Raw genomic sequence first — 27,000 nt, forward strand, 5'->3', positions numbered from 1 at the left:
CGGCGGTGGGGCTGCGGGGGAGCAGAGCTGGTGTGGGGTGGACGAGAGGGATCGGGGGGCGGCGGGGGAACGGGACGGGGTTGTCGGTGCTTTGTCACGGCCTCCGCACGGCCACACAACAAGTTTTCTCCACAACGAGACCGGCTGCTTGTGTGTGGGTGCCCTGTTGGGGGGGGGTGGTGCCCGGTGCCCCGTCCTGACGAGCCGGCGGCCCCGCGGGGCAGGGGGCTGCTGAGGGGGGGCACAAAGCGCCCCCGGAACCCGGCGGGACCCCCCCGGGACCCTGCCCCCCCCCCGGGGCGCGTCCCCGCGCCGCCGCCTCACGAAATGGCCGCGGGGGCGCGCGGTTGCCAGGCAACGTGCCCGGGGGGCGGGGCAGGGCCGGCCTCCGGCCGCCAGGGGGCGCTGCCGCCCCATAAGGCCCCGCGGCGGGGCGGGGCCCGCCTCTTCCCCGCCTCCGCCATGGCGGTGAGTAGCGGCCGCCGCGGGCCGGGCCGGGCCGGCAGCCTTCATCCGCCGCCATCCGCCCTCGGCGGGGCCCGTCCGCGCCGCCGCCCGCGCGGGAGGGAGCGGAGGGGGCCGGGGGGAGCTCGCGGGGAGGGAAGGGCCGGCGGGGCGCCCTGCGGGGCCGGCCGCCGTGGCTAGGCCGCGGCGCCGGGGGCGGTGTCGGTGAGCGGCCGGCCGAGCCGTGCCGGGGCGCGGGGCGAGCCTCGGGCCGCCCCCCGGTGCCCGGCCTCAGCCCCGCGCCGTTTCTCCGCAGCAAGACCAGGGTGAGAAGGAGAACCCCATGCGCGAGCTGCGCATCCGCAAGCTGTGCCTCAACATCTGCGTCGGGGAGAGCGGCGATCGCCTCACCCGCGCCGCCAAGGTGCTGGAGCAGCTCACGGGGCAGACCCCCGTCTTCTCCAAGGGTGAGCGCTGCGGGGCCCGGGGGTGCTGCCCTGGCGGGGAGGTGATGCTGCGGCCCCCCAGGGCAGAGCCGGCGAGGGCAGCGCTGCCCCTCGGCACTCCGAGGCCTGCTGGGGCGAGCAGGGGGCCTGTGGAGCTGGTGGCTGCTTCTGTCAGGCCGGGTGTGGCGGCAGCTCTGCTCTCGTCACAGAGAACCTGCCGTTGTCGCGGTTCTTCTTGCTTCTAAGCAATTTCCCAGGTCTCTGTAAGCAAGCTCTGAGTCCCCAGGTGGATGTTCTCTGAGTAGCCTCTAAGTGTCGTTCTTGCTGCCCGCAGCACGATACACTGTGAGATCCTTTGGCATCAGGAGAAACGAGAAGATTGCCGTTCATTGCACGGTTCGTGGGGCCAAAGCAGAGGAGATTTTGGAGAAGGGGTTAAAGGTGAGACTTGGTCCGGGTCTTTGACTTGTGAAAGAACAAAACTTAAACTGTTATCAGCTGAAAAGAGGCTTTGAAATGCTGTAGCTAATCTGGTTACGGGTCAGTCATGGATTTAAGGGTTGGGGTGGCATCTCTGATACCCAGGCTGCTGCCTTTGCACTGTTTCTCTGCTTGGCCGTTGTCCCTTCCTTATTTAAGAGTTAGTTGGCGCAGTTGCTGTTATCTTTGGAGACTCTGTTATTTGCTGCTGTGCTTCCTGAGCAGGCTGTGGGATAAAAATTTTGGGGATAAAAATTTTGGGGCTCAAGGCTTAACAGCATGTAGGCAAGTTGTGGGTCTGGTAGCAGTTAGAACGTGCAGGACTTGTGTCTGCAGTCGATAACGAAACGCTGACCGATAACACGTGTTTCAGGTGCGAGAATATGAGTTGAGAAAAAACAACTTCTCAGACACTGGGAATTTTGGCTTTGGAATACAGGAGCACATCGATTTGGGGATCAAATACGATCCCAGTATTGGTATCTACGGCTTGGACTTCTACGTGGTGCGTATTCCCCCACTCCGTTGTATTCACTGGGTTTGTGTGAAAGCTGTCGAAGGAACCTAGGCTGAAAGTTGGCTCTTGTTAATGCTGCTGGAAGATGGAAAGATGTCAACAAAATCCATGCCTGAACGGGCTCACAGGGCTGCCGTAAGCCCCCTGATACGTGGTGTCTCAGAAAGTGTCTTCAGAGAGAAATACTTTTGCTGTCACTGGTATTCCTGTGATAACACCGAGGAAAAACTGCTAGGAAGTTAGAGGGGAAAAAGCAGCAGTGTGGGGGACTGCGGGAACGGAGGCTGAAGGACGGGCTGCGTCCCTGCACTGCTGGCGAGCTCCGGCTCTCCACGAGGTGGTGGTGGGCAGACAGCGGTGGTGGCGGGCACGTTTAGCTCTCCTCCTGCTCTGCCCCGCAGCACTGCGGAACAGGGGGGAGCTGTTTTGTGCGCGTTAGCGCTGCTTCCAGTGTACCTTTTGTCGAGAGCTGAGGCCTCTGGGTGTGGAGCACTGTGTCTGCCACGCTCACGTTGGTTTCTCTGAGTCTGTGTGTGCAGAGTTGTCCAGCCCAGGAGCTGTCCCATCGGTTCAGCTGCCTGCTCCGAGTTACGTAGATTTCAGTTCACATTGAGGCTGGTGAAGATAATTCTTTTAAGTCCTGAACGTGACTCAGAGGGGAAGATGTCGCTGGTTTGGAAGTTCTGGACTTCCTTCCTAGAAATGTGCTCGTTTTAATGAAGTAAGTAAATGCCAGAATGAAACAGTGCTGCTGGTCTGCTCTCCTGGCAGGTGCTGGGCAGGCCTGGTTTCAGCATCGCTGACAAGAAGCGCAGAACCGGCAACATCGGAGCCAAGCACAGAATCGGGAAGGAAGAAGCCATGCGCTGGTTTCAGCAGAAGGTAAGGCCCAGCCTCGTGGCTGTCATCCCAGGAGATCCGAGCAAGTGTCAGCAAAATGCGTCCTCCTGTGGGAGGAGTGGAACAAGTCCCTGGGCAGGGGGAGACGTTGGTCTCTGCTTAACGCACCGGTGTGGATTTCCCCAGCGCAGCAGAAGCTCCATTCGGGCACGAGCGCTGTTGGTGCCCCTTCTCGGTGTGGTAACTGGGGCAGCTGCTCACGCAGGCTGCCTGTAAGTGCCGGCTCCGGTGCACAGCTCCCCTGCGGTTACCGGAGGGGTGACTGTGCCCGGCTCACCGGTGACGAGGCAGGGCTCGCTGTGCTTACGCAGCACGCTCCTGGCTCAGCCGCCAGGCTTGGTGGATGGAGCAATCCAAACAAAACCCGTGCGTGGGTTTGGCTGCCCATAGCTCTCCCTGACGCAGACAGGATCAGGAATGGGAAATGCCAAAAGGTTGAGATTCGTGGAAATGGGCCTCTGGTGGTTTGTTTTTTTTTTTTTTAAGAGGTGGAAAGGGTGAGCAGCCTGTCTGGTAGCTCTTTATCAGCCACTCTGCCCCGATCTACACTGGTCCTGCCCTGCAGAGGGGGAACCCCAGCCTGCTCCTGCTGAGCAGCTTTTTCCCCTCCTCACGCTTGGTTCTGCGAGCTGCCAGAGCTCGCCTTCAGGGGCCAGATAGGAGCTGTAAAAGGGATGAGTTAATTCTGGTCAGATCCGCCTCTGAAGGGTGGGGCTTCTTGTTTGGCTGGCCCGGTGAGTGGAGTTCGGTGAGTGGAGTTCGGTGCTTTTGTGAACAAAGACCCCCTGGGAGGTTCACAGCGTGGCAGTTAGCTCAGCGGGGAGAGCTGGTGTTGAATGTCGTGGCTGGCTGGCTTGGGATGAGGGTGGTGACACAGTTTTTTCCCCGGGGAAAAAACCTCTGTACGGGCTGTACCTCTACCTGGCTCACTTGGCTCTTTCTCCTTTTCTCACAGTACGATGGCATCATCCTTCCTGGCAAATGAACAGCTCCTGTTACCAAAAAGCAAATAAAGTTTTATAACTCCCAAACTTCTGTTGTGCGCTTTGTGGGGCTCTTCCTGACCTGGGAAGCTGCTGGGACTTGCACTGAAAAGGCAGCAGGAAGGCAGGGACTGCCATGACAGGGACTGCGGTGCCGTGTGCTTGAAGAGAGTTCCCGAGGAGCGATTGTCGGGCTTACACTGGATGTAGTCTCTGCTTCTGTGCTGCCCAAGAGCACGAGCAATACAGAGAAATCTTCCTAGAAAGGTAAAAGGGGGGGCAATCAACAACAAAAAAATACATCCAGTTTTTGAATGTTCCCAAATCCCAGTTTGAAACTCTGGTCTGAAGCTCGGCAGTGACCTCAGCTCCTCCAGTGCATGGGGTAACAAGTCTGCTGCGGGCCAGAAATAGCTGTTGCTGCTGTCTCGTGTCTGGGTGCTGTTTGTTATGCTTGGCCATAAAGATCGGGTTTCCTGGAACTGAGTAATCCGCTCCTATTTAGCAGTGGGCAAAGAGGAAGGGGGGCGCTGTGTGTTCTTCCAGGCGTTTAGAGACTTCAACAAAGCCGTGGAGAAGGAAGAAAATTTGGTAAAAGTCGCTCGCAGGGAAGAGGATGGGGTGCTGAGGTGGGGCAGGGCTGCCCTAGCCGGGCTGAGTGGAGGGAGCGGGGAGAACAGAGCTGCCTGCAGCCCCTGCGCCCTCCCGGTGCCACACGGAAACCGGGGGGGGGTCAGGAGAAAAGCCGCGGGCCCCTGAACCGTCCCCGTGGCGTGGCGCTGCGTGGGGCCTGCGCGCTGAGTGCCGGGGTGACTCGGAGATGAAGCCAACAGTCGCGTCTTTAAGCGAAGCTGCGGCGCCTTAGGAGCCCGGGGGGCCGCGCAGCGGGTGCCGTCACGAGAGGCTCGGCCCCGTGAAGCGGGGGCTTGGGCGGCGGCTGCGGCCGGGCTGCGCCGAGCTCCTGCCTCCTGCCTCCCGGGCTGCCCCCGTTCTGAGACGAGCCCCGCTTCCTGCCCCCAGAGCGGCTCCCCTGGATCCCGTAGCTCCGCGGGAGCCTTGCGGGGGAGCGCAGCCAGCACCGGCCCCCACCCCCGGCCCCGTGCCCCCGCCCCGCGGCGTTCCGGGGGAGGCGGGGCCGGGCCCGCCCCGGCCGCCTGCCAGCACTCGACATGGCGGCGGCAGCGGCGCCGCGCCAGGCCCCAAGATGGCGCCGGCGAGGCGCTGCCCTCACCCGCTATGGCCGCCGCCGGCAGGGCAGCGCGGCGCGACTTCCGCTTCCCGCCCGCACCCAAGATGGCGGCGGCGGCCGGGAAGCGCCGTGTGGCGAGCGGGCGGTGAAGCCGCTTCCGCCGCCGCGGCCCGTCCAGCAGTAAAAATGGCGGAGTCGGTGCTGGAAGTCGTGGGCCGGCTGCAGTCGCGGCTCGCGGGCAGCTCCGAGCCCAAGAAGGTGACGGCGGCGGCGGCGGGGCGGGGGGAGGCGGGCGGGCCGGGGCTGGCGGGGGACGGCAGGCGCTGCCCCGGGGGGGCCGGCGGTGGGCGGCGGGGCCGAGCCCCGGCCGGGGCGGGTCGGGGTCGGGGTCGGGGGCCGCGTGTGGCGGCGGCCCGGGCCCGCAGCCCCCTCCCGGAGCGGGGCCGAGCCCCGGCGGGGGGGCAGCGCCGTGTCCCCGAGGCCCCGGCCGGCCCCGCGCCCCCCGCCCGGGCGGAGCAGGCGGAGCTGCCGGGGCCCCGCGGCCCGGAACGGAGCTGGGGGTGCCGGGGGGCCCCTCCCGGGGTCTCGCTCCCGGTCCCGGCGAGCTGCGGCCGCCCCTCGAGCCGTGGGGCCGGGCTGGCCGCCCCCCGGTCACCCCGTGCCGGTCGCTGTCCCTTCCTCTGCTGCCCCCCGGCAGCTCTGCGGGGGCCGGGGCTCAGCGCCAGCCCGCTGTGACCGGCTGTGGTGGCGGTCCCGGTCCCGAGCCTTCTCCTTCCCCGGGAGGAGGGGCCCGGGAGCTCTGCTGTCTGATGGCCGTTACTTTCCAACGACAGCCCTGGAAGCGGTGGCGTTTCCAGTCCGTGTCTGGTGGGCAGCTTCCCCTGTCACGCAGCGGCTTCTGCTTCCCCGCCGTAAGTTCCCTTCGCCCTCTGCGGCGGGCGCCGCTCTCCTGGGCCAGCAGGACAAACCCGCGGCTCCTCGGGGCGCTGCCCCCGCGTTAGGGCACCGCTCGCAGCCCGGCCTCCCCGGCCTGTCCTTCCGAAACGCTCCAGCAGTGCCGTGAGAGAACGACGCTTGCCCGGCGTTGTGTGGAGCTCTGTGTTGGCTGGCTGAAAGGTGCCGAGTGTTATTTTTAGGTGAAAATTTCTGTACAGAACTGTGAAAATGAAACTGGGCGCTGTTGTAATGGTTTGGAAATGGTCTTCTTGGTTCTTTGTTTTTATTTTTGGTGGTGGTTTTTCCCCCCAGCAGGGGAGGTACAAACTCTGCAGCAGGACTGCTCTTCTGGGGGGAGAGAGAGAGAGGCGGCACGAGCAGGAGAGCGCCGTGATGGGGGGGATGGGACCAGGCTGCGCTGCGCTGATTTGCTATCAGCGTGTGTTGTCAGAATCGTAACGGTCTGCCGAGCTTCTAGTAGAAAAAGAAAACAATCTGCCTACCTTAAAACTTTATCAGGGCTGGAATTAACTGAGGTTTTATGGCTTCGGTCTTCTAGCTCATTGACTGAAACTTCACCCTGCGCTGGGGTGATTTAGAAGAGCCTTCTTGTGTGTGTCTGATCTGGTGTTGGTAAGCTACGGGCCGTGTTTTGTCTCCCACCTGTGGGATCTGTTATTCCCGAGACGAGCTACCAGGTTTGGCCTGACTTCAGCCGCAGGCACCGTGTGCTGTGCCAGGCTGTCCCCGTGGGGCAGGCAGGTCAGCGCTCCGCCATCCGCACTGCTCGGAGCCGTCCCGCTTTGAGGGCCTCTTGCGCGTGCCCCTGAGGTCCGCAGCTCGCGAGCAAAGCGGGGATTTCCTGTGCTGGGTGAGCGCAGCTCCCAGAAATGTTCCTACCTGGTGCTGCCGGGCTGGGTTCCCGCTGGACGGTGTCAGCGAGTGCAGTTCGGGTATCTTGGGTGTTAGATAAGCGCCCTGCTGGCGGCGCAGGTAACAAAGCGCCTTGTTTCCTGGCGGTGGCACTTGGAGGTTTACAACCTGGCTGAGATTTCTGCTGGGCTCCGAGCTGTGTTAACGCTGCTGGTGAACGTGCAGGTGTAAGGGCTCAGCAGCGACACGTAGGCAGCGGCCTGTGTGCGCTGGCCCCTCAGGAAGCCATCTCCTGCTCGGAGGCGCGCGGATGTTTCCAGCCACTGACTGCAGGGGACGTGGAATAAGCCAGTTCCCGACAGAAGTGTTCTGGGTCAGACGCGCGGGTCCCCTGGCCTCAGACCACGGCGATTTCCCCGGGCTATACGAAGTCCTGAGATCAGCCCAGCTGAGAACAGCGCTTTTCTTTTGGAGCTCAGCCCCAAAGACAACAAATAACCAAAGACCAAAAAGAGCGGTTTGAGGCGTTCTGGTGAGGTGTAGCTAGGAAATGGTTGGGGTGGCACTAAGGGTAACGGGAGTTCTCCCTTGGCACGTGCTCTTGTGGTGGGATTTCTGTGAGCAGCCTCTCCAGGAAGGTAACCGGCCTGCAGAGGAGCTGGTGTTTTAACACACCCATTTTGCTCCCTTCTGGCTAGTACGAGCTCCGTCCATCCCTCCTCTCCCCTCATGCCCCTTGCCTTCCAGCGAGTGCTTCGTGCGCACGTTCGTTTCCCTGCGCTGGTGCCGGGAGGGATTTGTAAAACACACTTATTTCCTTCCAAAGGAAGGAAACCCCAATTTCTTTGATCCCTGCCTGCTCTACGTGTGGGTGATGGGAATTGTTAGGCTGACGGCGCTGATCTGAGCATGAGCGCGGCGCGTTAGAGAGGAGCCGTGGCTGGGGCAGCCCTCTGTACGGCGCGGAACAAAGCCCGGCTGCGTGGGTGCCGCAGGGCCGGGGGTGCTGACGGGGCTGGGCTGTGGCTGCAGCCGTGTGGGGAATAACGCGGGGGGCAGCGAGGGGCAGCGCGGTGCTGCTGGGTGCGCGCCGTTGTGCCCCGTGACCAAACAGTCTGCGGGTGTCTCGGGGAGGCGACGCCTCGAGCTGCCGGGGGCAGAGGCAGCAGCAGCGTGCCCGGTGTGCGGAGCAGCGTGTGGGCAGGCAGGGCCTCCTGAACGGGAGCTGGCGTTCGGCACCGGGGCTCGGGGAAGGGAAAAGAGCGGGGCTGGAAGGGATCGGCGGCCTCCGGACAGAGCAGCTGAGAGCGGAGGGGCTGCCGGCAGCACCGGCCCAGGGAGCGTCTGCAGAGGAGCTGGGGGTTCCTGAGATCTTCAAGAGCATCTGGAAACCTTGCCTAGTTTGCACGGCTTCAGGAAGGTGTCTCACCTGTTTCACTTTCCCCCTCCCTTTGTCAAGGGACGTGATTCTCAGCGCCGTTCTGAGGGTGACGTTGTGTGGTGCCTCTGGTCCCGATGCTGCGAGTCGCAGTTAGGATGCCGTCCTCTGTATAGAAAGGGTTCGTATCTGAGTGTGGTTTAAGGCTCTCAGAGGCTCTCACAGGTGAAGAGACAATTTCTTTACGGTTGGCCATTGTGTTCAGCTTCTGGGGGGCTTGGTCTGGAGCAAGGTGCCAGCTGTCTGCTGCTTGGGTCTTTCTGACGAGCTCCCACGCAGTGCAGGGTTCTATTCCTTTCTAACCACAGTACGTGGTTCAGTGTGACGAGCCTGAACGCTTTCCTTCTTGTCTCTGCAGCTGCTGAAAAGCCTGAAGAGGCTCTCGGAGTTGCCCATCACAGTTGATATTCTCGTGGTAAGAGCTGTGAAATCTCTCGCGCTTTCATCGTGTCTGTCGAGTGCCAGTAACGGCGTGCCGGAGAAATGCTGCTTTCCCTGGAGCAGGACGTGCTGCCTAAGCCACCTGCTACAAAGCGGTGTCACAGACCAGCTTCTGATCAGGTTCTAGAAATTCCAGGCACAAAGCAAGCGGGCAGCCATGGAGGGCAGCGCTTTATTCTCAGTTCTTCCAAAAGCTTCACGCTCGATCAGGGTATGGGGTCAGAGGAGTTCCTAAATCCATGCCACCCCAGTCACCAATAGGGGCTGCTAACCCCTGGAAGTATTAATGTCTTCAAATAGTTATGGGAAATGGGAACTTAGCTTATTAAACTAAATAATTAACATTTGATTAAGGCAGATCTGTTTTCTTTGCAGAACTCTAGTAAACTATACAATGTCTGCTGAAGCCATAATGTGTCGGGTGTGGTACCTGTGCTGTTAGATCAGGGAAGCTCATTTCTGCCTCGCAGTGACAGGGAGCGCTTGGTAGGAAGCTCAGCAGAGGTGAGAATGGGTTTTGCCAAGGTGAATTTGTATCTTGACTCTCTCCTGAAGGAGACAGGCGTGGGGAAGACAGTGAACGGCTTGCGGAAACACGAGCTGGTAGGAGACTTCGCAAAGAACCTCGTGGCCAGGTGGAAGAAGCTGGTGCCGGTCTCCCAGGAGGCAGACAGGTAGGTGAGCCCGCTCGGTTGTCTCGATGGGTAAGCTTCGTTAAGTCTTTGCAGTGGAGGTTATAAATTACTCTGACCGTGGAAAGAAGAGAAGGCTCTGGAAAAACTTGTAGCGCAAGTGTGCTAACTCTGCGTGGCACTTTTGCCTTGGTTTGGAGTAAACTTCCTGCCCGCGCCAGCCACAGGGCGCTGGGTTGCTGACGGCTGCAGTTCAGAGTCAAGGCAGGGGCCAAATCTCACACAACTGCAGTTTGATGGAGAGATTAACGGCGGATGCCAAGAAAGGGCCTTACTAGAGCAGGAGGTGCCGTCGGCTCGCTTCCCATTGTGTGATGCCAAGGAGAGGGAGTTCCAGGCCCAAGTCAAGGCAGCGGCTCGCTTTGAAAGAAGGCTTCTGTGTGCCCAAATCCCGTGGAAACTGACAGCCGAGGCTAGCAGCCACGTTGCGGTAACAAAGCTGTGCTGAATCCAGCAGTGAGATCATTTAAGTGTGGGTGATAACGATCCAGTTAATCACGATGACTTCGATGGCTCCAGTATCCCTGCAGGCTTTAACTGGTGAACTGGAGGCCGTGTTCTCTGTGCATGCTGTACAGCCAGGGCTGTGTGGGTGCTGAGAGGTCTCGTACACGTTTGTCTCTGCTTGCCTCTAGTCCTAATAAAAGTGCTTCATCAACTCCTGCACCAGACGTGTAGTTCCCAAATCCCTGAGCACTGCCGTGACAGGGACAATTAGTAATATTCCTGCCACAAAAGTACCAAACACAATTTTAGTCCTCTGTAAGAGATTCCCACCCATGCTGTCTGCAGGGTGTAGCTCTTTTTGTTCACACCGAGAACTTCGTCTAACTCATTCGTTTCCTCATCCCTTTAGAAATAACCTTGATTCTGAAGACCGTGACTACGAGAGGAACAGCTCAAGGAAAAAACAACGAGAACCTTCCCCCAGAGAGGATGAGGAGCATGACCAGGACTATTCAGAGCCTTTCCAGCCTTCCTGCAGCCAGTCCTATAGCCCAGATCACAGGGAAAAGAAGTCCAAAAGGTATTCTGGGCCTGAGAGGGCCCATGAGACTTATGACTATAGCAGCCAAGAGGATAAGGGGTGGAGCAGATCTTCCCCAGCGCTCTCTTCAGATCAAGAGTACTCAGACTATGGACAAGCTGTGTCACCTGAGCCAAGTGAGAGCCCTCAGGACATGTACACAGACCCTTATGCCTCCGAGGAGCAGGAAGAACCCGCAGTATTTCATCAGAAAGCTGGTAAAGGCCATGGTTTTCAGGAGAAGCGTGGGGGAAGCCGAGAGAGGAACCCTGGTGAGTTCCACGACAAAGGGAATGTGAGTCGGAACAAAGAGCACAAGGCTTCTCACAAAGAGAAGCAGCGACTTGACGGCAGAGTGGAGGACAGGACCTCTGCCTTCAGCCCAGAAAGGTCGCACAAGACTTTTAAAGAGCACCTCCGAGAAAGCCCCGTGGCAGGATGCAGCAAGGAGAAGCAGAGGATGTCGGATGGCACCAAGAAGGAGAAGAGCCGAGAAAGCAGCTCCTCCAGAAAGGAGAAGCTACACGTGCAGCCGCACTTGGAAGAGTCTCCGGACAACCACGTGAAGAAGCGAAAACATCGGGACGCTGACAAAAGCAAATTGGAAAAGTCCAAGCCAGGCCTGGAGACGTCGAGCAGGGAGCGGGAGAAACGGAAAGCTGAGAGTGACTCCTCAAACAGGGTTAAAGAGAAGGGGATTTCTGGGAGCTTAAAAACTTCTGAGGGGAAGCACAAAGCCTCTGAGGTGGACAAAAAATCTGTGGGCTTTTCCTCAAGTTTTGGGGAAGGGGAAGTGGAGGATGAGTTTGAACAACCTACGATGTCCTTTGAGTCATACCTCAGTTATGACCAGCCCCAGAAAAAGAAAAAGAAAGTGGCCAAACCCTCCGTGCCAGCTGGGGAGAAAGACCAAGGGCACAGCAAACAGAATGGATCCAAAGCCAGTACCAAGAGCTCAAGCTCGAGTCGGAAGAGTCCAAGCCACAAACGGACGAGTGAGAAGAAGGCAGAGAAGAAACAGCCAGAGCCTCCTAAACCAAATAGGGTAAGACTTTGAAGGATCCAAAAGCGAATGAAAGAGGTGGGGTCGGCTGTCCTTGGTCCTCTGCCGTCCGGGGCTTGTTATTTCCCCCCGGAGGTGCTGGGCTGCGTCGTGCATCGGGCTGTGCCTGCGGTGTCTCCCTGGTACCCGGGCCTGTGACTCCTGGTTCCTGCCGGAGCTGTGCCTCGCACGCCCTGTGCTCAGAGCAGCCTGGTGGGCATCGCGTTGTGCTGTCGGGTGGAAACGTGCGGGAACAGGGAATGGAGGGGGAGCAGGAAAGGAATGCAATAACCAAAACCTCGCTTAGTCAAAGGGGGGAAGAGTAAGAGACCACTTTCAGCTGAATATAAGAAAAGATGTTGGATGTGAAGTGCTTGTTTAAAATGGGGAATGTCTTTGGTTGTGAGTCAGCTTCGAGTCCTGCCCATTGTGTAACGCATCTGCGTGCTAGCAAGGTTCCTGAATCTAAGTCCTTACGGTCTCTAAAATTGTCAGTTTTTGTTACCTTTATCAGTACTGCAGTTTTGTTAACTTAATCTGTTGGTCTGAAGAAACGGGAGAATTGGTGTTACAATGCAGCTCATTCTAGAAGCCTGACCTTTTGTGAGAACTCGACAAATAAGTAATGTTTCTGTATATGTTTGTTGCCTCGTGGATGCCAAAGCTGTGTATATAAGTACGGGTTAAAGTGTAAAACCATTACTACTTAACCTTTTTACTCAACTTTGAAACGCTTTACTCCTCCAAAAGTGGTTTTTTTAATCTTAGCAGCATTTTAAAATCCTCCTTTGCCGTTCATTCTAACAAGCATTTAATACAGAGTTTCTAGATTTTCCCCCAGTGCGTGAGGTTCCCCTCTCCTCCTCCACTACTGAATCTTTTGCAGGAGAGGAGGAGGAAGAAGAGAGACTGGACAGGTGAGTGAGTGCTTGGGTCAGGATGTTTTTGCCAGCCTTCTCTTCTGTGTTGTTTTTTTTTTTTAACCTTTGCCTCGTTAATCTGACCGGGGCTCTCGTCAGAGTCCTTTAGTGCTGAATTCAACAGGTTGAAGTTGTGGACGGCTCTTACCAGAGGGTGCCGAGTGATTCAGATCCTGAATTTTGGCTTGATGTGTGGACGGCCCTGGCAGTCACGGCGATGTGGCAGAAGCGCAGCCTACCCGGGCTGTTCCCTGGTGCCAGCTGACCAGCGCTGTGTGGCTCATTTGGGATGCCAGACGAAGTGCAGCTCAGTGCTGTTGTGCGCTGGCAAGGTCTGACATTCTCGTCTTAGCTGCATGTACATCCTCTCCTTCCAGATACTCATAGATGTGGTGCCAACGTTGCCAGACATCCCGCTGCCCCCGATCCAGGCCAACTACCGCCCTCTTCCCTCAATTGAGTCCATTACCTGCTCCCAGACGAAAAGGAAAGGTATGTTGGGCAGGAAGACGGGTTTGAAACGGGCTGCAGGCACTGCTCACAGGAGGCAGCGGGAGTGGGTACCAGCTGGGCTCAGCTCTTGCTGTTGGAGGCCAGTGCCCTGCCTGATGCCCGGAGCCTGGGCTGCAATACAGTTGAACATTTCAGTTAGAGGGGCCTTCACAGGTCATCTGGTCCCACCGCCTGAGCACCTCAGACTCTGGCTAACCAGAGTTAGGGCATTAATGAGGGCATTGTCCGAATGCCTCTCAAACGCTGGTGATTTCTTTCCCGTGTGCTTTTCCTCATTTCTGAGGAAGATCACTTGCTGGCCCTTCCCGGGGCTTTGGACTTGCTCTTCCTGAAATGGGTGGCAGGTGGCAGGTCTCCTAGAGAAGACTTGGTCCTTTAGTTTGTTTGGTCCGTTAGTCTGCTTCTGGCTGACTCTGGCTTGTGTCTCCCGTGCCGTTCATCGGGGTGGGATCTCTGTTTCTCGGTGCCTTCCTTACTCCAAGTCTTGCTTCTTACAGCAGTGTCCTCGCCGGTCGAAGAGAGTGAGGCAGGCTTTACAGGTCGACGGTTGAATTCAAAGATGCAAGTGTATTCGGGCTCCAAAACCGCCTACCTCCCAAAGATGATGACTTTGCACGAGCAGTGCATCAGAGTCCTCAGTAACAACATCGACTGTAAGTACCGTTCCTGCTCTGTGTTCGTCACTCTGCCCTGCACACACGCTGCCCTCTCTCCCCACCGAAGTCCCGGTGACTCGTGTGTGTATCACGCCTACAGCTCCTTTCTCCCTCCCCTCGTACTGGGTGGTAGCATGCAGCATTGCTGTTTTTTCTACTGCATTTCAGGGTATCAAGCCCTTTCCTTGGCAAGGAAGGAGCGGGATAAATACTGTGTGCATCTTGCTTCTCTCTAGCGATCTATGAAGTGGGTGGCGTCCCTTTCTCAGTGCTGGAGCCAGTGTTGGAGAGATGCACCCCAGAGCAACTGTATCGCATCGAGGAATGCAATCACGTGAGTGCCTTGCCCTGGGGAAGGGATGCTGACACGTGGACGTGCTGTTCTGTCCTCGTGTGCAGTAGCAGAATGGCAAAGAACAACATGAGAAGTGTGAATTCTCTTGCTCGAGTCGCAAGTTCCCAGATTTGCCATCTGCCGCCTCTTGCTGTGGGCTGGCCCCAAGCCCTCTCGCCTGCTGCCGTGTTCCAGCGGCGCTGGAGACAGCTGGTGCTGAGGGAGAGGGAGGGATGGCTGTGCCAGGGGACGGGGAGCTGCAGGCGTCAGGAAGGATCCCAGGTTACCTGTGGGTTTGTTTCAGGTTCTAATTGAGGATACGGATCAGCTGTGGCACAATCACTGTCTCCGAGACTTCAAGAATGAGAAGCCAGAAGAATTTGAGTCCTGGCGGGAGATGTACCTCCGGCTTCACGACGCACGAGAGCAGCGGCTGCTCATGTTAGCACGGAACATCGGCTCAGCTCACGCCAACAAGCCCAAAGGTGGCGTGGGGCTAAACGGCCTGGGGAACAGACGGGTGGCTGGGAATGCTGCCTAGGGGAGTCTTTTTGTGGGGAAGGTCTTGCGGAGCGGCTGCTTTGAATCTAGTCCAGTTGAGGAGTTGCTTAACTCTTGTTCTCCATGTGGCGGCCCTTGCTTAAAGGCTTAGCAGGCTCTAGAGCTCCTCCATGGTGTGGTCAGTGCAGGCTAGGCAGGGCAGTGTTTTACAGCAAGGACAAATTCAGAGGCACCTCCTGTTCTAGAGCTGCTAATTCATGCTGGGGTCGGAGAACCGCAGGGTGGGGGAAGCATTCCTCATTTTGCTCACCAAAACAAGGAGAACGACTGGCCTCCTCAGCCTGACTCGTCACAGCAGGCGTTGTGACTGCAAGAGGTGCAGAGCTGAGGGAGGAGGCTCTCACCTGAGCTTTGGGATGGACGAGCTGGGGAAAGGTGCTGGGAGCTTGCTGCAATGACAAATAGTGAAGAGCCTCCTTTATGTCAGGCTGGATCTAAGCACTGTTTCCTTCTGGGCGCCTGTAGGTAGAGTGGCCAAAATGGCCTTTGTGAACTCCGCAGTGAAGCCACCTCGGGACGTACGGAGACGACAGGAGAAGTTTGGAACCGGAGGGGCCCTTCTGCCGGAGAAGACCAAGTGAGTGTTTCTCAGTAGCACTTACTGTTCGGGGCCTTTTCTCCTCTGGGCTCCTGCCAGCTTCCCCCTGAACCCCTGCATCTTGGCAAGAAAGGAAATTGTGTATTTGGGAGATCCTTCTGCAGCGAAGCTTGTGACTGTAACGGCCTCTTTCTTGCTGGGAAGGGTTGAGGTCCTGGTTGGTGCTGGCTCCGCGTGATAGCAGCCGTGCTGCTGTTAGCAGTGTGGCTCATGTCTGAACGGCTGCATCAAATCACAGGAACACCTCCACTGAAATATGTCCTGTCTCCGTGTTTCAGAATAAAACCAGTCTTCTACGCATCTGGCAAAAGCCACGCTCGTGTGAGCGAGGAGCAGTCCTACGATGGGCCCAGCACCAGCAGTGCCCATTCTGTCCCATCGTCAGGTAGCACCTTCTCCTCCTACGACCCCAGGAAACCACCAGTGAAGAGTAAGTACCAGGCACAGGACGTCCGTGGTCTCCTGTAGCTCCTCCCTTAGGCGTGCACGAATCTGCTGCTGCGAGAGAAATGCAGGCGGTGCCTGGGGGTTGATGTTGGGGGCCTCTCCTCTCCATGAGCAGGAGCAGGGTGGTAAAGTCTGTTCAAACTTCTTTCGCAAGAAGCAGCGTAGGGAACCAGCTGGAGTCAGGGTGTGGAGGCTCGGGTTTGCTTTTGGGCTCTCTAGCAGCACCTAAGGAAGCCGTTGCTCCCGTGTGTCTGTCTGACTCACCTGCTTGCCCCCGATGGCTGTATCGGCCTGTCCCTAAGGTACCAGCGAGGCCAAGAGCCTGCATTTTCCCCTGTGCTTTCTGTATCCATCCAGCTGTTTGTAATAAGAAAACTGTAGTGCAGCTCCTCGGGGAAGGCAGCAGCGAGCTGAACCAAACATCTGTTGCTGCAAAGCAGAAAGCAGCGTGGGCCCTCCTGTGTCTGAGACCCGAAAACAAGATGGGCTGCAGTCAGCGCGCACCTGTGCGCGCCTCACGTCTGCTTCGCCGGGGCTGCAGCTCCAGGCTGCTCGCTGCTTGAACGTTTTCTTTTTCTTCTCTTTTGCAGAAATTGCACCCATGATGGCAAAGACTATCAAAGCTTTCAAAAATAGATTCTCTCGGAGATAAGTTTGCAGTGCAGAGCTGGGAAATTCCCTCTCGTGGGGAAGTGGCACTGAAGGGGAAGCAGGTACCCGAACAGCCCAGGTCCCTTGAACTCTGCGGAGGCTGCAGCTGCTGGGAGAGGCTTCGATCTGCACAAGATGACAGCACAGTATTTTATCTTTTATTCTTGTCCCTTCCTTTGTGTCAAGCCCACTTCCCTTCTCCCTGACATCCTGTTTCTGGCCTTGTCTTCTGTCAAAAGAAGGGTGTACAGAATCTCCAGACATGAGAAAATGTGAAGTCTTGGCACCTGCTGAGAGTGGGAGATCCAGAGACTATTTACTATTTAACCTCTTAATAAATTATGAAAAGGTTTTAATTAATCCTCTGCCCCTCTAGCCCACCGGTACTATTTATGTTGCTCCCAGTAGTCTCCCCCCTCCCGTTCCAGTCCAAGGGCCAGCCTGTCTGACCAGAGGGCAGGAACCCGGCCGGGTGGGCGCCGGTTGGCCCGGGGAGCCTTTCCCCATGGCCTTGTACCTGCAGGGCCCGAAGTCCCACCTGGGCTCTCTGGGACAGGTGGCACTGGTGGCCCTTCTGCTCATCGCTCCTTCGGCAAGCGCATCAAGTCCCGAGGCTTTGCTCTCTAATCGTATATCTTAATAAACTCTTAGCTCTCGACCTTCTCTCTGCTGGTACTATAGATCTCGTACAGACGCTTACGTTGTTGTGCAGGGGTGCAAAGAGCCACTGGGGTCTCTTTCTCTGCTGCTGTCGTCTTCTGCTGGCTACTGGGAATAAAACCTTGAAGGGTGTGGGGAGAAATCTTACAGTGCACCAATGAACATTTTAACTTTTTTAATTTTGAGGGAGTGGACTTTGTCTGCCTCTGGAATTGAAAATGTTTTTAAAATATTAATGAAGGCATTGTTTGCCTCTTTTAATGGAAAGAAGGAATAAATTTATCTTGTTTTCTGTGTGGGACTGGGAAGGATTTATTTTCAGTTTGGAAGCTGGTGCTTAAATCCTGTACTGTCCCCGTACCTTTTCCTCTGCCCGCTCTTTGGAAGAAGCGAGGATTTTAGTCTTTGAACCTAAAACCACTTGACGGGGGTTGGATGGAAGTGACTAATGGGACGTGTCCTGCTTTTACTGCGCGCGGGCTTCGCGGCAGGAGGCGCAGGCGGTCGGTGGTACTTGGTGCCCGAGGGGCTGGAGCTCTGGAAGGACGGGCGGGGGGTGCGGCCCCGCCGCTGGGGCTGCCGAGGGGGCACGGCCGCGCACCGAGGGGCAGAGTCGGGACGCGCTGGGGCTGCAGCAGAGCGGGGAGCCGGAGCCACCCGGGGAACCGTGAGGCCGTGTCGGTGGGCGTCCTGCTGGCGGCTTGCGCCCTGGGGGAGCGCAGGGGGGACTGGGGCTGGTCGGGCCCGGGCTGTGCGCTGCGGGAGCCGGCCTCCGGTAGGGCTCGGGAACGGGAGGGGCTCTCCCGGTACAAGCCGTGCTCCTTCCCCTAGGACCTCGCTGTCCGGGTGCCAAAGGGGCGGGTAGCGGAGGCTGGGGGCAGCCCCCGAGGGGCTCTGCCGCCGCCCCCCCGAGCTGCCCCCCCTGCGGGGGGTGCGGAGCGGGGAGCCCTCGCCGCGGTGTCCTCCCGGGGCGGCTTCGGCCCAAATCCCGCGCGCTTCCGTTCGCGGTGCCCCCGGTTCCAGCCCCCCGCTGTTTCCCCGCTCCGCCCTTCCCTGACGGTCCCGGAGCAGCGCTCCCAGCCCGGTGCCGTGGGCCGGCCGCGGTCCCGGCCGCGTTCATCTCCCGGCGTAGCGCTGGGCAGCGCCGTGCGGGGCTGGGGCTGCCGTTAGCCGCCAGGACCCCGCCTTCTGCCCCCCCCCGCCGCGTCCGCGCCTCCCTGGGGCATCGGCGGGGGCCCAGCACCGGGCGGGGGCCACAGGGCCGGGGGTGCTGAGCTCCCCCCGCGGGTGCTGAGCCCCCCCCTTGCTGTGCCCGGCCGGGGGGGGCGGCGGGGCCGGGAGCTGAGCCGGCCCCGAGCCCGGGGCGGGGCTTCGGGGGTGGGCGGGGCGTGGAACGGGGGCGGGCGGGGCTTGCGGTGGGCGGGGCTTGGGGTGGTGTTGTGCCTCGGGTGGGCGGGGCTTTCGGGTGGGCGGGGCGTGGAATCGGCTGGGGGCGGGGCTCGGGGGCGGGCGTACCTCGGGGGCGGGGCTTGGTGTGGGCGGGGCTTGGTGTGGGCGGGGCGCGGCCATGGCGCAGGGTCCCGCGCACGGCCCCGGGCGCTGCTGCTGCTGCGGGGCGGGGGGCGGCGGGGAGCGGGGCGCGGCCTGGGGGCTGCACCTGCGGATCGACCGGCAGCGCCTGCACTGCCTCAACGAGCGCCGCGACGGCAGCGGAGCCCTCGTCTTCCGCGCCTGGGAGGAGCGCGGCGACCGCGGGAAGGTGCGGCCGGGCCGGGCCGGGCCGGGCCGGGCGGGGGGTCCCGGGCTGAGCAGTGCTCGGGGTCCCGGTGCGAGCCCCCCCCCCCGCCCCGCTCCTCTCCCCGCAGTTCGTGGAGAGCGACGAGGACGCGGAGCTGCTCTTCAACGTGCCGTGAGTGCGGGCCCGGCTGCGGGGCCGGGGCGGGGCGGGCACCGGGGGGCAGCGCCGTGCGTCTCCCCGCAGGTTCACGGGCAGCGTCAAGCTGAAGGGCGTCATCGTCATGGGCGAGGACGACGGCTCGCACCCGGCGGAGATGAGGCTGTGAGTACCGGGGGCGCTGCGACGGGGCCCCCCGCCCCGGGTGGCTCAGCAGGGCTGTGCGGCTCGGTCCCGGGCCCGGCAGAAAGAAGCCGGGACCCGCACGGGGCGGCCCCGGCCGCTCGCTGGCTGTCGCTTGAGAAACGCAGCGCCGAGTTCCATTAGAAATCCACAGTCACAGCGCTGCCTGCGTGCCCCGAAGGGACCGGCCTGCTGCCGGCTTAAAGGGCTGCAGAAGGGGGAATGGGCCGGGGAAGGGAAGGGTCACGCTGCAGGAGGAGGGAGGGACGTGGGAACGGCCTGCCCCCAGGTGAGGCCTGCGGGGTTCTGCCCAGCCCTCCTGCTCTGCTCGTCCGTGCCGCCTGCGTTAGCTCCGGCAGGGGAGGGCTCCTTACTGCTGCTTTTTTTTTCCCTTATGGAAGGGTATTGAGTATGCAGTTCTTGCTTGGGGGGGGGAAGCCACCGTTATGAAGTCAACGTTGCCCTCACTGTGCCACAAACATGGATGCGAAGCGCCGTCAGGGCTTGTTTTGCGCATGGAAAGAGAACAAGGGGCTCCTGGGCCTGGTGTTGGTCTGTTTTACTCCTTTGTATCGACCAAAAATGCCAGCGCTGCGCTCGGCTGTAACTTGTTACCAGCCGAGCAGCAGGAATCGGTACCCAGCCTTGTAGCAGGGCGGCCGCTCCCCTGCTTCCCCTTGTACCAGAGCCTGGGTTCCTTCACGTACCCGTGTGTGCTGACATCTGCATCTCCTCTGCTTTGTTCCTTGCTCTCTAGCTTGGTAGTTCGTCCGGGTGTTGAGTGTTCTGGAACATGATGATGCATTGTGGTGGCGTTGGTAATTTCTCCTGTAGTAGGCAAAGCAAGTCCAGCATGTTATTGTTGAGAAGAATCCAGGTAGTGCTAATGAATGGGGAGGAAACCAATTAGTTGATGTGCACTTAATAACTTCCCAGGTTTCCTTCCTCTCTTCCCAGGTTCAAGAACATTCCTCACATGTCCTTCGATGATGCAGCCAGGGAACCGGACCAGATGTTCAGCCTGAACCGGGACCCCACGGGCGAGCTGGAGTACCCCACCAAGTACGGCGTCGGGCATGCAGGTGTTGCCTTTCCTGAGCAGAGGAGCTGCCCCCTTTCAGCCTGCTGAGGTGCCGCTGGGCTTTAGCAAAGTGTCAGTGGGGGCAGTTCCCTCCCTTGCAGCTCACTGCTGCCTATCATAGAATTTGTCTCCCCTGGCTCTGTCCTGCCCTTGTCAGGTGAGAGCTGTGGTCCCCAAACGTGACAGATCCTCCCCAGAGCACGGGGTGCCTGCTGCTCATGGCCCAGGCTCTGTGGGGAGCAGAACTGCCCCGGTGTCCTGGCCCCAGTGACAGCTTATTGCTGGCCGGGGTGATGGCTGCTCACCGCAGGGACGAGGGAAGCTGCTCCTCCTGCCCCCTCACTCGTTTGCCCCCCAGGTCTGACTTGGATGGGGTAGGAGCGATGTGCAGCACCCATCTGGGGCCAGGAGGCGGTAACGCAGGACAGCGCCACTGCCCTGCCTTTGGGGCGGCAGCCTGTACGCAGAGCCGTCTTCAGGGTGTTTTTCCTTGCAGAGTTGCCCGTTTCTCCAGCGTTAACCATCTCTCCATCCACTTCCCAAAGAACTTTGGAGCAGAGACAACAAAGATATTTTATATAGGCCTCAAGGGAGAGTGGACAGAGGTAGGTCTGAGCAGGGCAAAGCTGAGCAGGACTGGGTTAGTGGGGTATGGAGAGCTTTGGCTCACAGCTCGGGCTGGGCTCAGCTGAGGAGGAGGTGGGCCGCTCGCCGAGGGGGGAAGGCCGGGGGTGGGCAGCGGGTGAGGGGGGGCGCGGGGCAGCTCTCGGGGCCGTGTCAGGGCCGTTCGGCGCCGCTCGGTTCCGCCCTGCCCTGCCCTGTCCCCGCAGGCCGCCCGGCACGAGGTGACCATCTGCAGCTACGAGGCGGCGCCCAACCCGGCCGAGCACCGGCTGCAGCAGCACACCCCGCAGACGCACTTCATCTCCTAGCGCCGCCGGGGCTGCGCGGCGCCTGCACGGCACGGGCGGGACGGGCGGGGGGCGCCGGGGGGGGCTGCGGCCCGCTACCGGCCCCGGTGTGAGCCCCCCCCCCCGGCGCCGGCCCCTCCTCGCTGCCAATAAAGGACCGGGCTCGGAGCCGCCGCTGTGGCCTCGTCTCCCGCGCGCGGCGGGGCCGGGGGCGACCGGAGGGGGCCGGGGGCTGCGGGGGGCGCCGGGGGGGGGGGGGGAGCCGGGGCCGCGCTCCCGGAGCTGCCGTGCCCGGTTCCGGCCGGGGGCGGGGCGCGGCGGCTGAGATGGCCGCCCCGGGGGGCTGCGTCACTTCCGCCGCGCAGCCCCGGCCGCCACCTGCGGGCGGAAGTTCCGGTGGGAGCGCGGCGGCGAGCCGGGAGCGCGGCGGGCCCGGGCCGAGGTGCGGGGCGGGGGCAGCGGGGGGGGGCCGGGCCGGGCCGGGGGAGGCCGGCTGGGGGGCGCGGCGGGGGCGGCGGGCCCAGGGAGCGGCGCTGCCCCCCGCCACCCCCCCAGGCCCGGGGCGCCCCGAGCGGGGCCGGGAGGTGCCGAGCCGCCCCGGGCCGGGCCGGGCTCCCGGCGGTGCCTCCCGGGAGGCGGCCGGGTCCCCCCGGGGCTGCCCCCTGCCGGTGTCGGGCGCTGCGGGCACCCGGGGCAGCCCCGCGCCCGCCCCCGGTAAGGCAGGGCTGGGGCCCGGAGCCGCCCGCGGGACCGGAGCCGAACCCCCCGGGCCGGGCCGTGCCCTGCCCGCCCCGGGGAGCCGGGCGGCGGCTGCGGAGCGGGACCCGGCCCGGGCGGGGGCAGGGAGCGGGGTCGGGCGGGGACCGGGAACCGGGGCCCGGGTGGGACCGGCCGGGAGCGGGGGCTCCGCTGCTCGCCGCGCCCCGGGAGGCAGCGGCCGGCCCTGCCCGGGGCCGGGGCTCCCCCCGCGGCAGACGCGGGTCGGGCTCCTCGCGGCTGGGACCTGCGGCCGCCCCCCCGGCCCCCCCGCTGCCGTCCCGGGCACGGCTCCGGCTCTGAGGTGCCCGGAGCCGATTTTAACGCTCCCGACGCCGCCGGTCCCCACCTGCCCGCCCCCCACGCGGCCCCGGAGCTGCGGCGCGGGGAGCGTTTGGGGGCTCTGGGCACGGCGGGGCTGTCCCGGGGCGCCCCCGGCAGCTCTGGGGGGTGTTTCCCCGCCTTACCTCTGCGCCTCCGTCCCGCAGGTGCCAGTGTCGGAGTCTGTCTCGGTGTATGTGCGGTAACAACATGTCTGTCCCCCTCCTCGCCGACGCTGTGACCGTCTCAGGGGCAGAGCGGGAGACTGCCGCGGTAAGGGGCTGCGTGGGGCAGGTTGGGGGCTGCTCCTGCGGGGTGCCGGGGGGGCCGTGTGCTGAGCCCGCGGTGCCCCGGCTCCTCCGGCCTCTGCTGAAAGGGGGCGCGGGGCCAGCGAGGTCTCTGGGGGAAGGAGCGGCCGTCCTCCAGGCTGGGTGCTTTGGCTCTGGGGCCTGGCCCAGCACAGAAGCAGCAGGCACCGGGAGCACCGGGAGCGGCGCAGGGTGGGTTCTGTGGGGTTTTGGGTGGCTCTGCTGCTGGGCAGCCGGGGGCACGGCGCTGATGGCACTGCTGGTGCTGCTGCTGTGCCTGTTCCGCCCGTCCGTAACGCTCAGAGCTGCCCAGACGTGTCATCAGCTCCGGCTAATTGCTGCCTGAGTCTCTGCTAATTAGTGACTGCGTGGCCTTTTGCCACATCCCTGCAGCACCCCCGCCTCTCTCCCGGCACGCCGGCCATCGCACCAGCTAATTCTTTTGTTTTTCTGCTTAATTCCACAGGTCATTTTCTTACACGGCCTGGGAGACACGGGGTGAGTGCTGCCGGAGCTGTGGCGTGCGGCGTGCTGAGGGCGGGCCGGGGCCCACCCGGCGCTGCGGGGGCAGCTCGGGGCCATGTCTGGGGCTCTGATCTCAGCCTCCGCAGCCCAGCCGATCCCTAACGAGCTGATCCACCCTGATGGGGATCCTCTGGCCGGCGGCTGTCTGCGCTCAGCTTCGATATTTATGACGCTGGCAGCCCCCCGCGGGTTTGACTTTCTGTGCTCGTTAGGACAAGCAGATAACACGGTGGTGTTCCCCATCCCTGGGAGGGCTGCGAGCTGCCAGGAACAAAAGACTGCTCCCTGCACGGGGGGGTTCTCTCCCCCTCTTCCCTCGCCGATGGCAGCCCCTCTGCCTCCGGCTGCTGAGATCTGGGCTGGGAGCTCCTGGGGGCTCCAGGCTGTTGGGGTGGGGGGGTGGGAGCCACGACAGCAGTGTCAGGGCTGGGCGTCGGCAGCCTTGGAGAAAAGCTGTCCTGGGGGAGATCCCTCGCTGTCGCCAGTGTCCTCCGAAGTGCTTAGGCAAGCCCTGGTCTCCTTTCTCTTCTCTCTTCTCCCCAGGCACAGCTGGGCCGATGCTCTCTCCTCCATCCGCCTCCCTTATGTGAAATACATCTGCCCTCACGCGTAAGTGCTTGGCGATGGGCTCGGGAGGCCCGGGTGCCCCAGCTGGGACCTGCAGGTGCTCCCTGGAGTTGCCTTGCAGCCCCAGCCTGCCACAGGGCCCTGGGGCAGACGTCCCGCAGCCAGGGGCCGGACCCTGCCCCCTGCTCCCGTTCGTTTCTCTGACGTTTGATCTGAGCCCCCCAACTTTTGTCTCTGCAGGCCCCGGATCCCCGTAACCCTCAACATGAAGATGGTCATGCCCTCCTGGTCAGTGCTTTGGGTGCTGGGGGGGGGGTCTCCCAGAGCGGGAGGGACCCTTTGGGGGTATTTTGGGAATTTGCCAAAACCCAGCCTCCTGCAGGAGCTGGGAAGGGCAGAGCTCCCAGCTCCCTCCTCCCCGCACGCCGGCGGACGGGTTTGGGGCTGACTCTGCTGCTCCTCCCAGGTTTGACCTGATGGGCTTGACTCCGGACGCACCTGAGGATGAAGCTGGGATCAAGAAAGCTGCAGAAAACAGTAAGAGGCTTTGGGGAGGGGAAGCACGGAGCTGTTGGGTGTCTCTCCCTCTCCAGGGCAGCAGTGGCTCTGTTCCTTCTGCCTCCCCTTTCTGCTGTCCCGTGGTTCCAGCCTGGCTGCAGCCGGGGACCTCTCCCTGCCCCCCCCGTCCCCCCCTGGGACCTCTCGTGGCTGCCCCTCCTGTGCCCTGCGCCCACCCCAGGCCCTGGGGGTGTCCTTCGGCAGCTCCCCCGTTTCACCGACCCGTTTCTCTGTCCTTGTCCAGTTAAAGCAATTATCGAGCACGAGATGAAGAACGGGATCCCACCCAACCGGATCATCCTGGGGGGCTTCTCGCAGGTGAGCGGGGCTGCGGGGCGCGGGCTCGGCCCCCTCCTCCTCCCTTCCCGAAGCCCCGGGGACTCGTGGCGCTAACGCCTTCCTCCCGCTGCAGGGCGGCGCCCTCTCGCTGTACACGGCGCTCACCTGCCAGCACCAGCTGGCCGGCATCGTGGCGCTCAGCTGCTGGCTCCCGCTGCACAAAGCCTTCCCGCAGGTACCCGCGCCGCCGCCCTCGCTCTGCAGGCAGTTTTGGGGTGGGGGTTCCCCTCGGGTCTCCGCTGTGGGGAGCCTGGGGCTGCTGGAGGCACGAGCTGCCCGCGGCGGGGGCTTCACCCCCCCCTCCTCCCTTCCTCCCTGGCGGCAGGCGGCGAGCAACGGCGTGAACAAGGACATCGCCATCCTGCAGTGCCACGGGGAGATGGACCCCATGATCCCCGTGCGCTTCGGGGCCCTCACTGCCGAGAAGCTGAAATCCGTCGTCACCCCCGCCAAGGTCCAGTTCAAAACCTACCCCGGCGTGATGCACAGCTCCTGCCCCCAGGTCAGTGCCGCGGGCGGGCGGAGGGGACGGGGCTGCGGGGGGCGGGCGGAGGCTCGGACCCGCGTAGGGGCCTGCTGAGCCCAACGCCCCGGGCAGCCCCGCACACCGGGCTCTGCGCTCGCAGGAGATGCTGGCGGTGAAGGAGTTCATCGAGAAGCTGCTGCCCCGGATCTAGGCAGAGCCGCTCGAGACTGTCGCAGGGAAGGACGCCGAGGTCGCCGCCGCCGCCGCTCTTTCCCCCGTGACCTGTCCGCTGCACACGGAAGCCATGGCCCCCCCCTCGCCGCCCGGCCCCCGCCTCGTCCCCTCTCCTCGCGCCGCCCGGCTGCGGCTGGGGGTGCCCGTCCCTCCCCGCCGCCCTCGGAGCCGAGGTCGGAGCTCTGTGAGGCGCGGCTCCGGGTGGTCTTCCCTCTCCTCCTCTGGCTCTGAGCGGTTTCGGGGGAGGGGTCGCCCTCCCCTCGGTTTCCCGTTCAGGCACTGCAGCGTATGGGCCGGGCGGGGGGCGGGCGAGATTTTTGTTATTTGTTTTCTTTTGTAACAGTGTTAGGGGTGGGACGCGCCCCCTGCGGCGGGAGGAGCAGCGGGGGCACGGGGCAGGGCCGGGCACCCCCTGGGGCTCCTCCTCTGCCCTCGGCCTCGCTCAGGTGACTCGCGGGTTTTCGGTCAGAGCTCAGGAACCCGGGACTCTCCTGCCGACGCCTCGAGGCCCAGGGAGAGGCTCTGCTCCGGGCTGGTGCTGCCGGAGGCTGGCAGAGAGGCGTCTGCGGGGCTCCGGCCCCGGCCCTGTCGCACACGCACACTGCCCCGGGCTCGCCCCGCGCCCCTGCAGCCCTCCTCCAGATAATCACCTCCTTCCTTCTCCTCTCGTTGCTTTTACAATCTTCTCCTCAGCCCCGTGGGGGGCCCAGAGGCGTCTCCCTCTCCCTTGTCCCAGCTCCGCGCCCGCTGGCCAGGTCCGTAACGTCTCTCTTGCTGCTACTTCTCCTTCCCTTTGGACCCGGGCTGGCTTGGGGCGGGGGAGAGGGAGGCGAGGGAAGGGCTCCTGGCCCCAGGGCCCTGCTCCTGGCCCCGGCCGGCGGGCGGGAGGGAGCGGCTGCGCTCCCAGCCCTCACCTCACCAGCACCGCCCGGGAGCCGCCGTTCCCCTCCTGCGGGGCCGCACGGGGCCTCGGCGCTGCCCCGTGCCCGGGCGGAGGCTGGGGGCCCCGCTGGCTTCCCGCGTACAATCAGAGGCCGCCCGGGGCCGGGCCGGGCCCCTTCACCCAGCTGGCTGGAAGCGGCAGCCCAGGCTTTGCCTCTCCCTGGCCGGGAGCGCTGCGGCACCGGCTGCACCAGCAGCGGCCGCGGCACGGGGCCGTGGCAGCCGTGGGGGGCTCCCGGGGGGCTCCCGGCTGCCCGCTCCCCTCCCGCAGGGCCGAGGGCACTCGCTGTTGAGCGGCGCTGCCCTTCTCCTCGCCTCTCCTCCCTGGGCTGAGCCCACGGCACTGCGGGGCCGCGCGGGGCCGGAGCTGGAAATGTCTTTTAAAAAACCAAAAGCCTCAAGCCCCTCTGGGCTGAGGGCTGCGGCTCTCCCGTGCCCGCTGGCTCTGTGGGGCGATGTCCGGGCCCCGTCTTGCCCTCACCCCGCAGAGCCCCTCGGCACCCCGGGGCTGGGGGCAGGCACCTCCCCGGGGGGGGGCGAGGGCTGCGGGGGGTCCGGCCCTGCCCTCCCCGCCCGGGACGTGCAAAGCAATAACCCGCTCTCCGGAGAGCCGGCTCTGTCGGACCCACCCTCGGTTTCCTGGGTTGTTTTGGGCTTTCTTCGTTTCCTTGGGGAAGTCTTAAACCAGCAAAGCTGCTGCTGGCAGCGGGGGGAGCCCGGCTCTTCCCCGTGCTTGGGGTTCGGTGCTGCTGCCTCTTCTGCTTTCTCCGTGTAAAGCTGCTGTGCCCCCGACCGGGGCGGGTGGGCGGCCGGGGGCTGCCGGGGCCGGGACCGCAGCTCCCCGCGGGCAGCCGGCCCGTGGGCACCGGCTGGGAGGCCCCAGTGGCCCCGCTGCAGCACGAGCGGCACCGACCGGGGCCGTGCTGGGACCGCGGGAGGGCGAGCGGCTTCTCTCCATTCGTCACCGCAGCTTTCTTCTCCTCTCCTGGCCCCCCCCCCCACCCTCCCCCCCTTTTTTTTTTTTTTCCTCCCTCCCCTCCTCGTCTTCCTTGTAAACGTTTGGGGTTTTTTGTGCGTATGTTCCACAGAGTCAGCCACAAGGTTAAATAAACCATAAACCTCTCCCAGCGCGGCGCTGGTGCCCTTTGTCCCTCGCGCCCCGTCGGT

At 62.4% G+C, this 27,000-nt stretch overlaps 4 protein-coding genes across 7 annotated transcripts; all 4 read left to right on the forward strand.

Annotated features, from left to right (window-relative positions):
- Positions 1 to 312: 312 nt before the first annotated feature.
- On the forward strand, positions 313 to 3,818 carry RPL11 (ribosomal protein L11). The gene is made up of 6 exons (XM_083809898.1): positions 313 to 468; positions 761 to 911; positions 1,225 to 1,331; positions 1,744 to 1,875; positions 2,659 to 2,769; positions 3,743 to 3,818. Exons 1-6 carry the CDS (start codon positions 328 to 330, stop codon positions 3,770 to 3,772), a joined length of 672 nt encoding a protein of 223 aa, XP_083666024.1. The 5' UTR covers positions 313 to 327; the 3' UTR covers positions 3,773 to 3,818.
- Positions 3,819 to 5,027: 1,209 nt separating this feature from the next.
- On the forward strand, positions 5,028 to 16,744 carry ELOA (elongin A). Of its 3 annotated transcripts, none has more exons than XM_083809890.1 (11): positions 5,028 to 5,217; positions 8,565 to 8,621; positions 9,203 to 9,321; positions 10,196 to 11,411; positions 12,706 to 12,820; positions 13,342 to 13,494; positions 13,734 to 13,831; positions 14,136 to 14,316; positions 14,858 to 14,969; positions 15,269 to 15,420; positions 16,028 to 16,744. In XM_083809890.1, the coding sequence occupies exons 1-11, from the start codon at positions 5,146 to 5,148 to the stop codon at positions 16,087 to 16,089; spliced, it is 2,337 nt and encodes a 778-aa protein (XP_083666016.1). In that variant the 5' UTR covers positions 5,028 to 5,145; the 3' UTR covers positions 16,090 to 16,744. The 3 variants fall into 3 exon arrangements, with proteins under 3 accessions (XP_083666016.1, XP_083666015.1, XP_083666017.1); XM_083809889.1 differs by having other exon boundaries at positions 5,029 to 5,217; positions 13,339 to 13,494; XM_083809891.1 differs by lacking the exon at positions 5,028 to 5,217 and adding an exon at positions 5,548 to 5,870 and having other exon boundaries at positions 13,339 to 13,494.
- Positions 16,745 to 18,280: 1,536 nt separating this feature from the next.
- Positions 18,281 to 20,985, forward strand: PITHD1 (PITH domain containing 1). 2 transcript variants are annotated; one of them, XM_083810102.1, is made up of 6 exons: positions 18,281 to 18,507; positions 18,614 to 18,657; positions 18,730 to 18,807; positions 19,783 to 19,887; positions 20,403 to 20,511; positions 20,737 to 20,985. In XM_083810102.1, exons 1-6 carry the CDS (start codon positions 18,316 to 18,318, stop codon positions 20,836 to 20,838), a joined length of 630 nt encoding a protein of 209 aa, XP_083666228.1. In that variant the 5' UTR covers positions 18,281 to 18,315; the 3' UTR covers positions 20,839 to 20,985. The 2 variants fall into 2 exon arrangements, with proteins under 2 accessions (XP_083666228.1, XP_083666229.1); XM_083810103.1 differs by lacking the exon at positions 18,730 to 18,807.
- Positions 20,986 to 21,090: 105 nt separating this feature from the next.
- Positions 21,091 to 26,959, forward strand: LYPLA2 (lysophospholipase 2). The gene is made up of 10 exons (XM_083810101.1): positions 21,091 to 21,259; positions 22,062 to 22,167; positions 22,669 to 22,700; positions 23,271 to 23,336; positions 23,535 to 23,582; positions 23,761 to 23,831; positions 24,097 to 24,170; positions 24,265 to 24,366; positions 24,517 to 24,693; positions 24,818 to 26,959. The coding sequence occupies exons 1-10, from the start codon at positions 21,144 to 21,146 to the stop codon at positions 24,866 to 24,868; spliced, it is 843 nt and encodes a 280-aa protein (XP_083666227.1). The 5' UTR covers positions 21,091 to 21,143; the 3' UTR covers positions 24,869 to 26,959.
- The last annotated feature ends 41 nt before the right edge of the window (positions 26,960 to 27,000 follow it).

The sequence above is a fragment of the Anser anser genome, assembly GCF_964211835.1.
Source record: "Anser anser genome assembly, chromosome: 24".
Lineage (NCBI taxonomy): Eukaryota > Metazoa > Chordata > Aves > Anseriformes > Anatidae > Anser > Anser anser.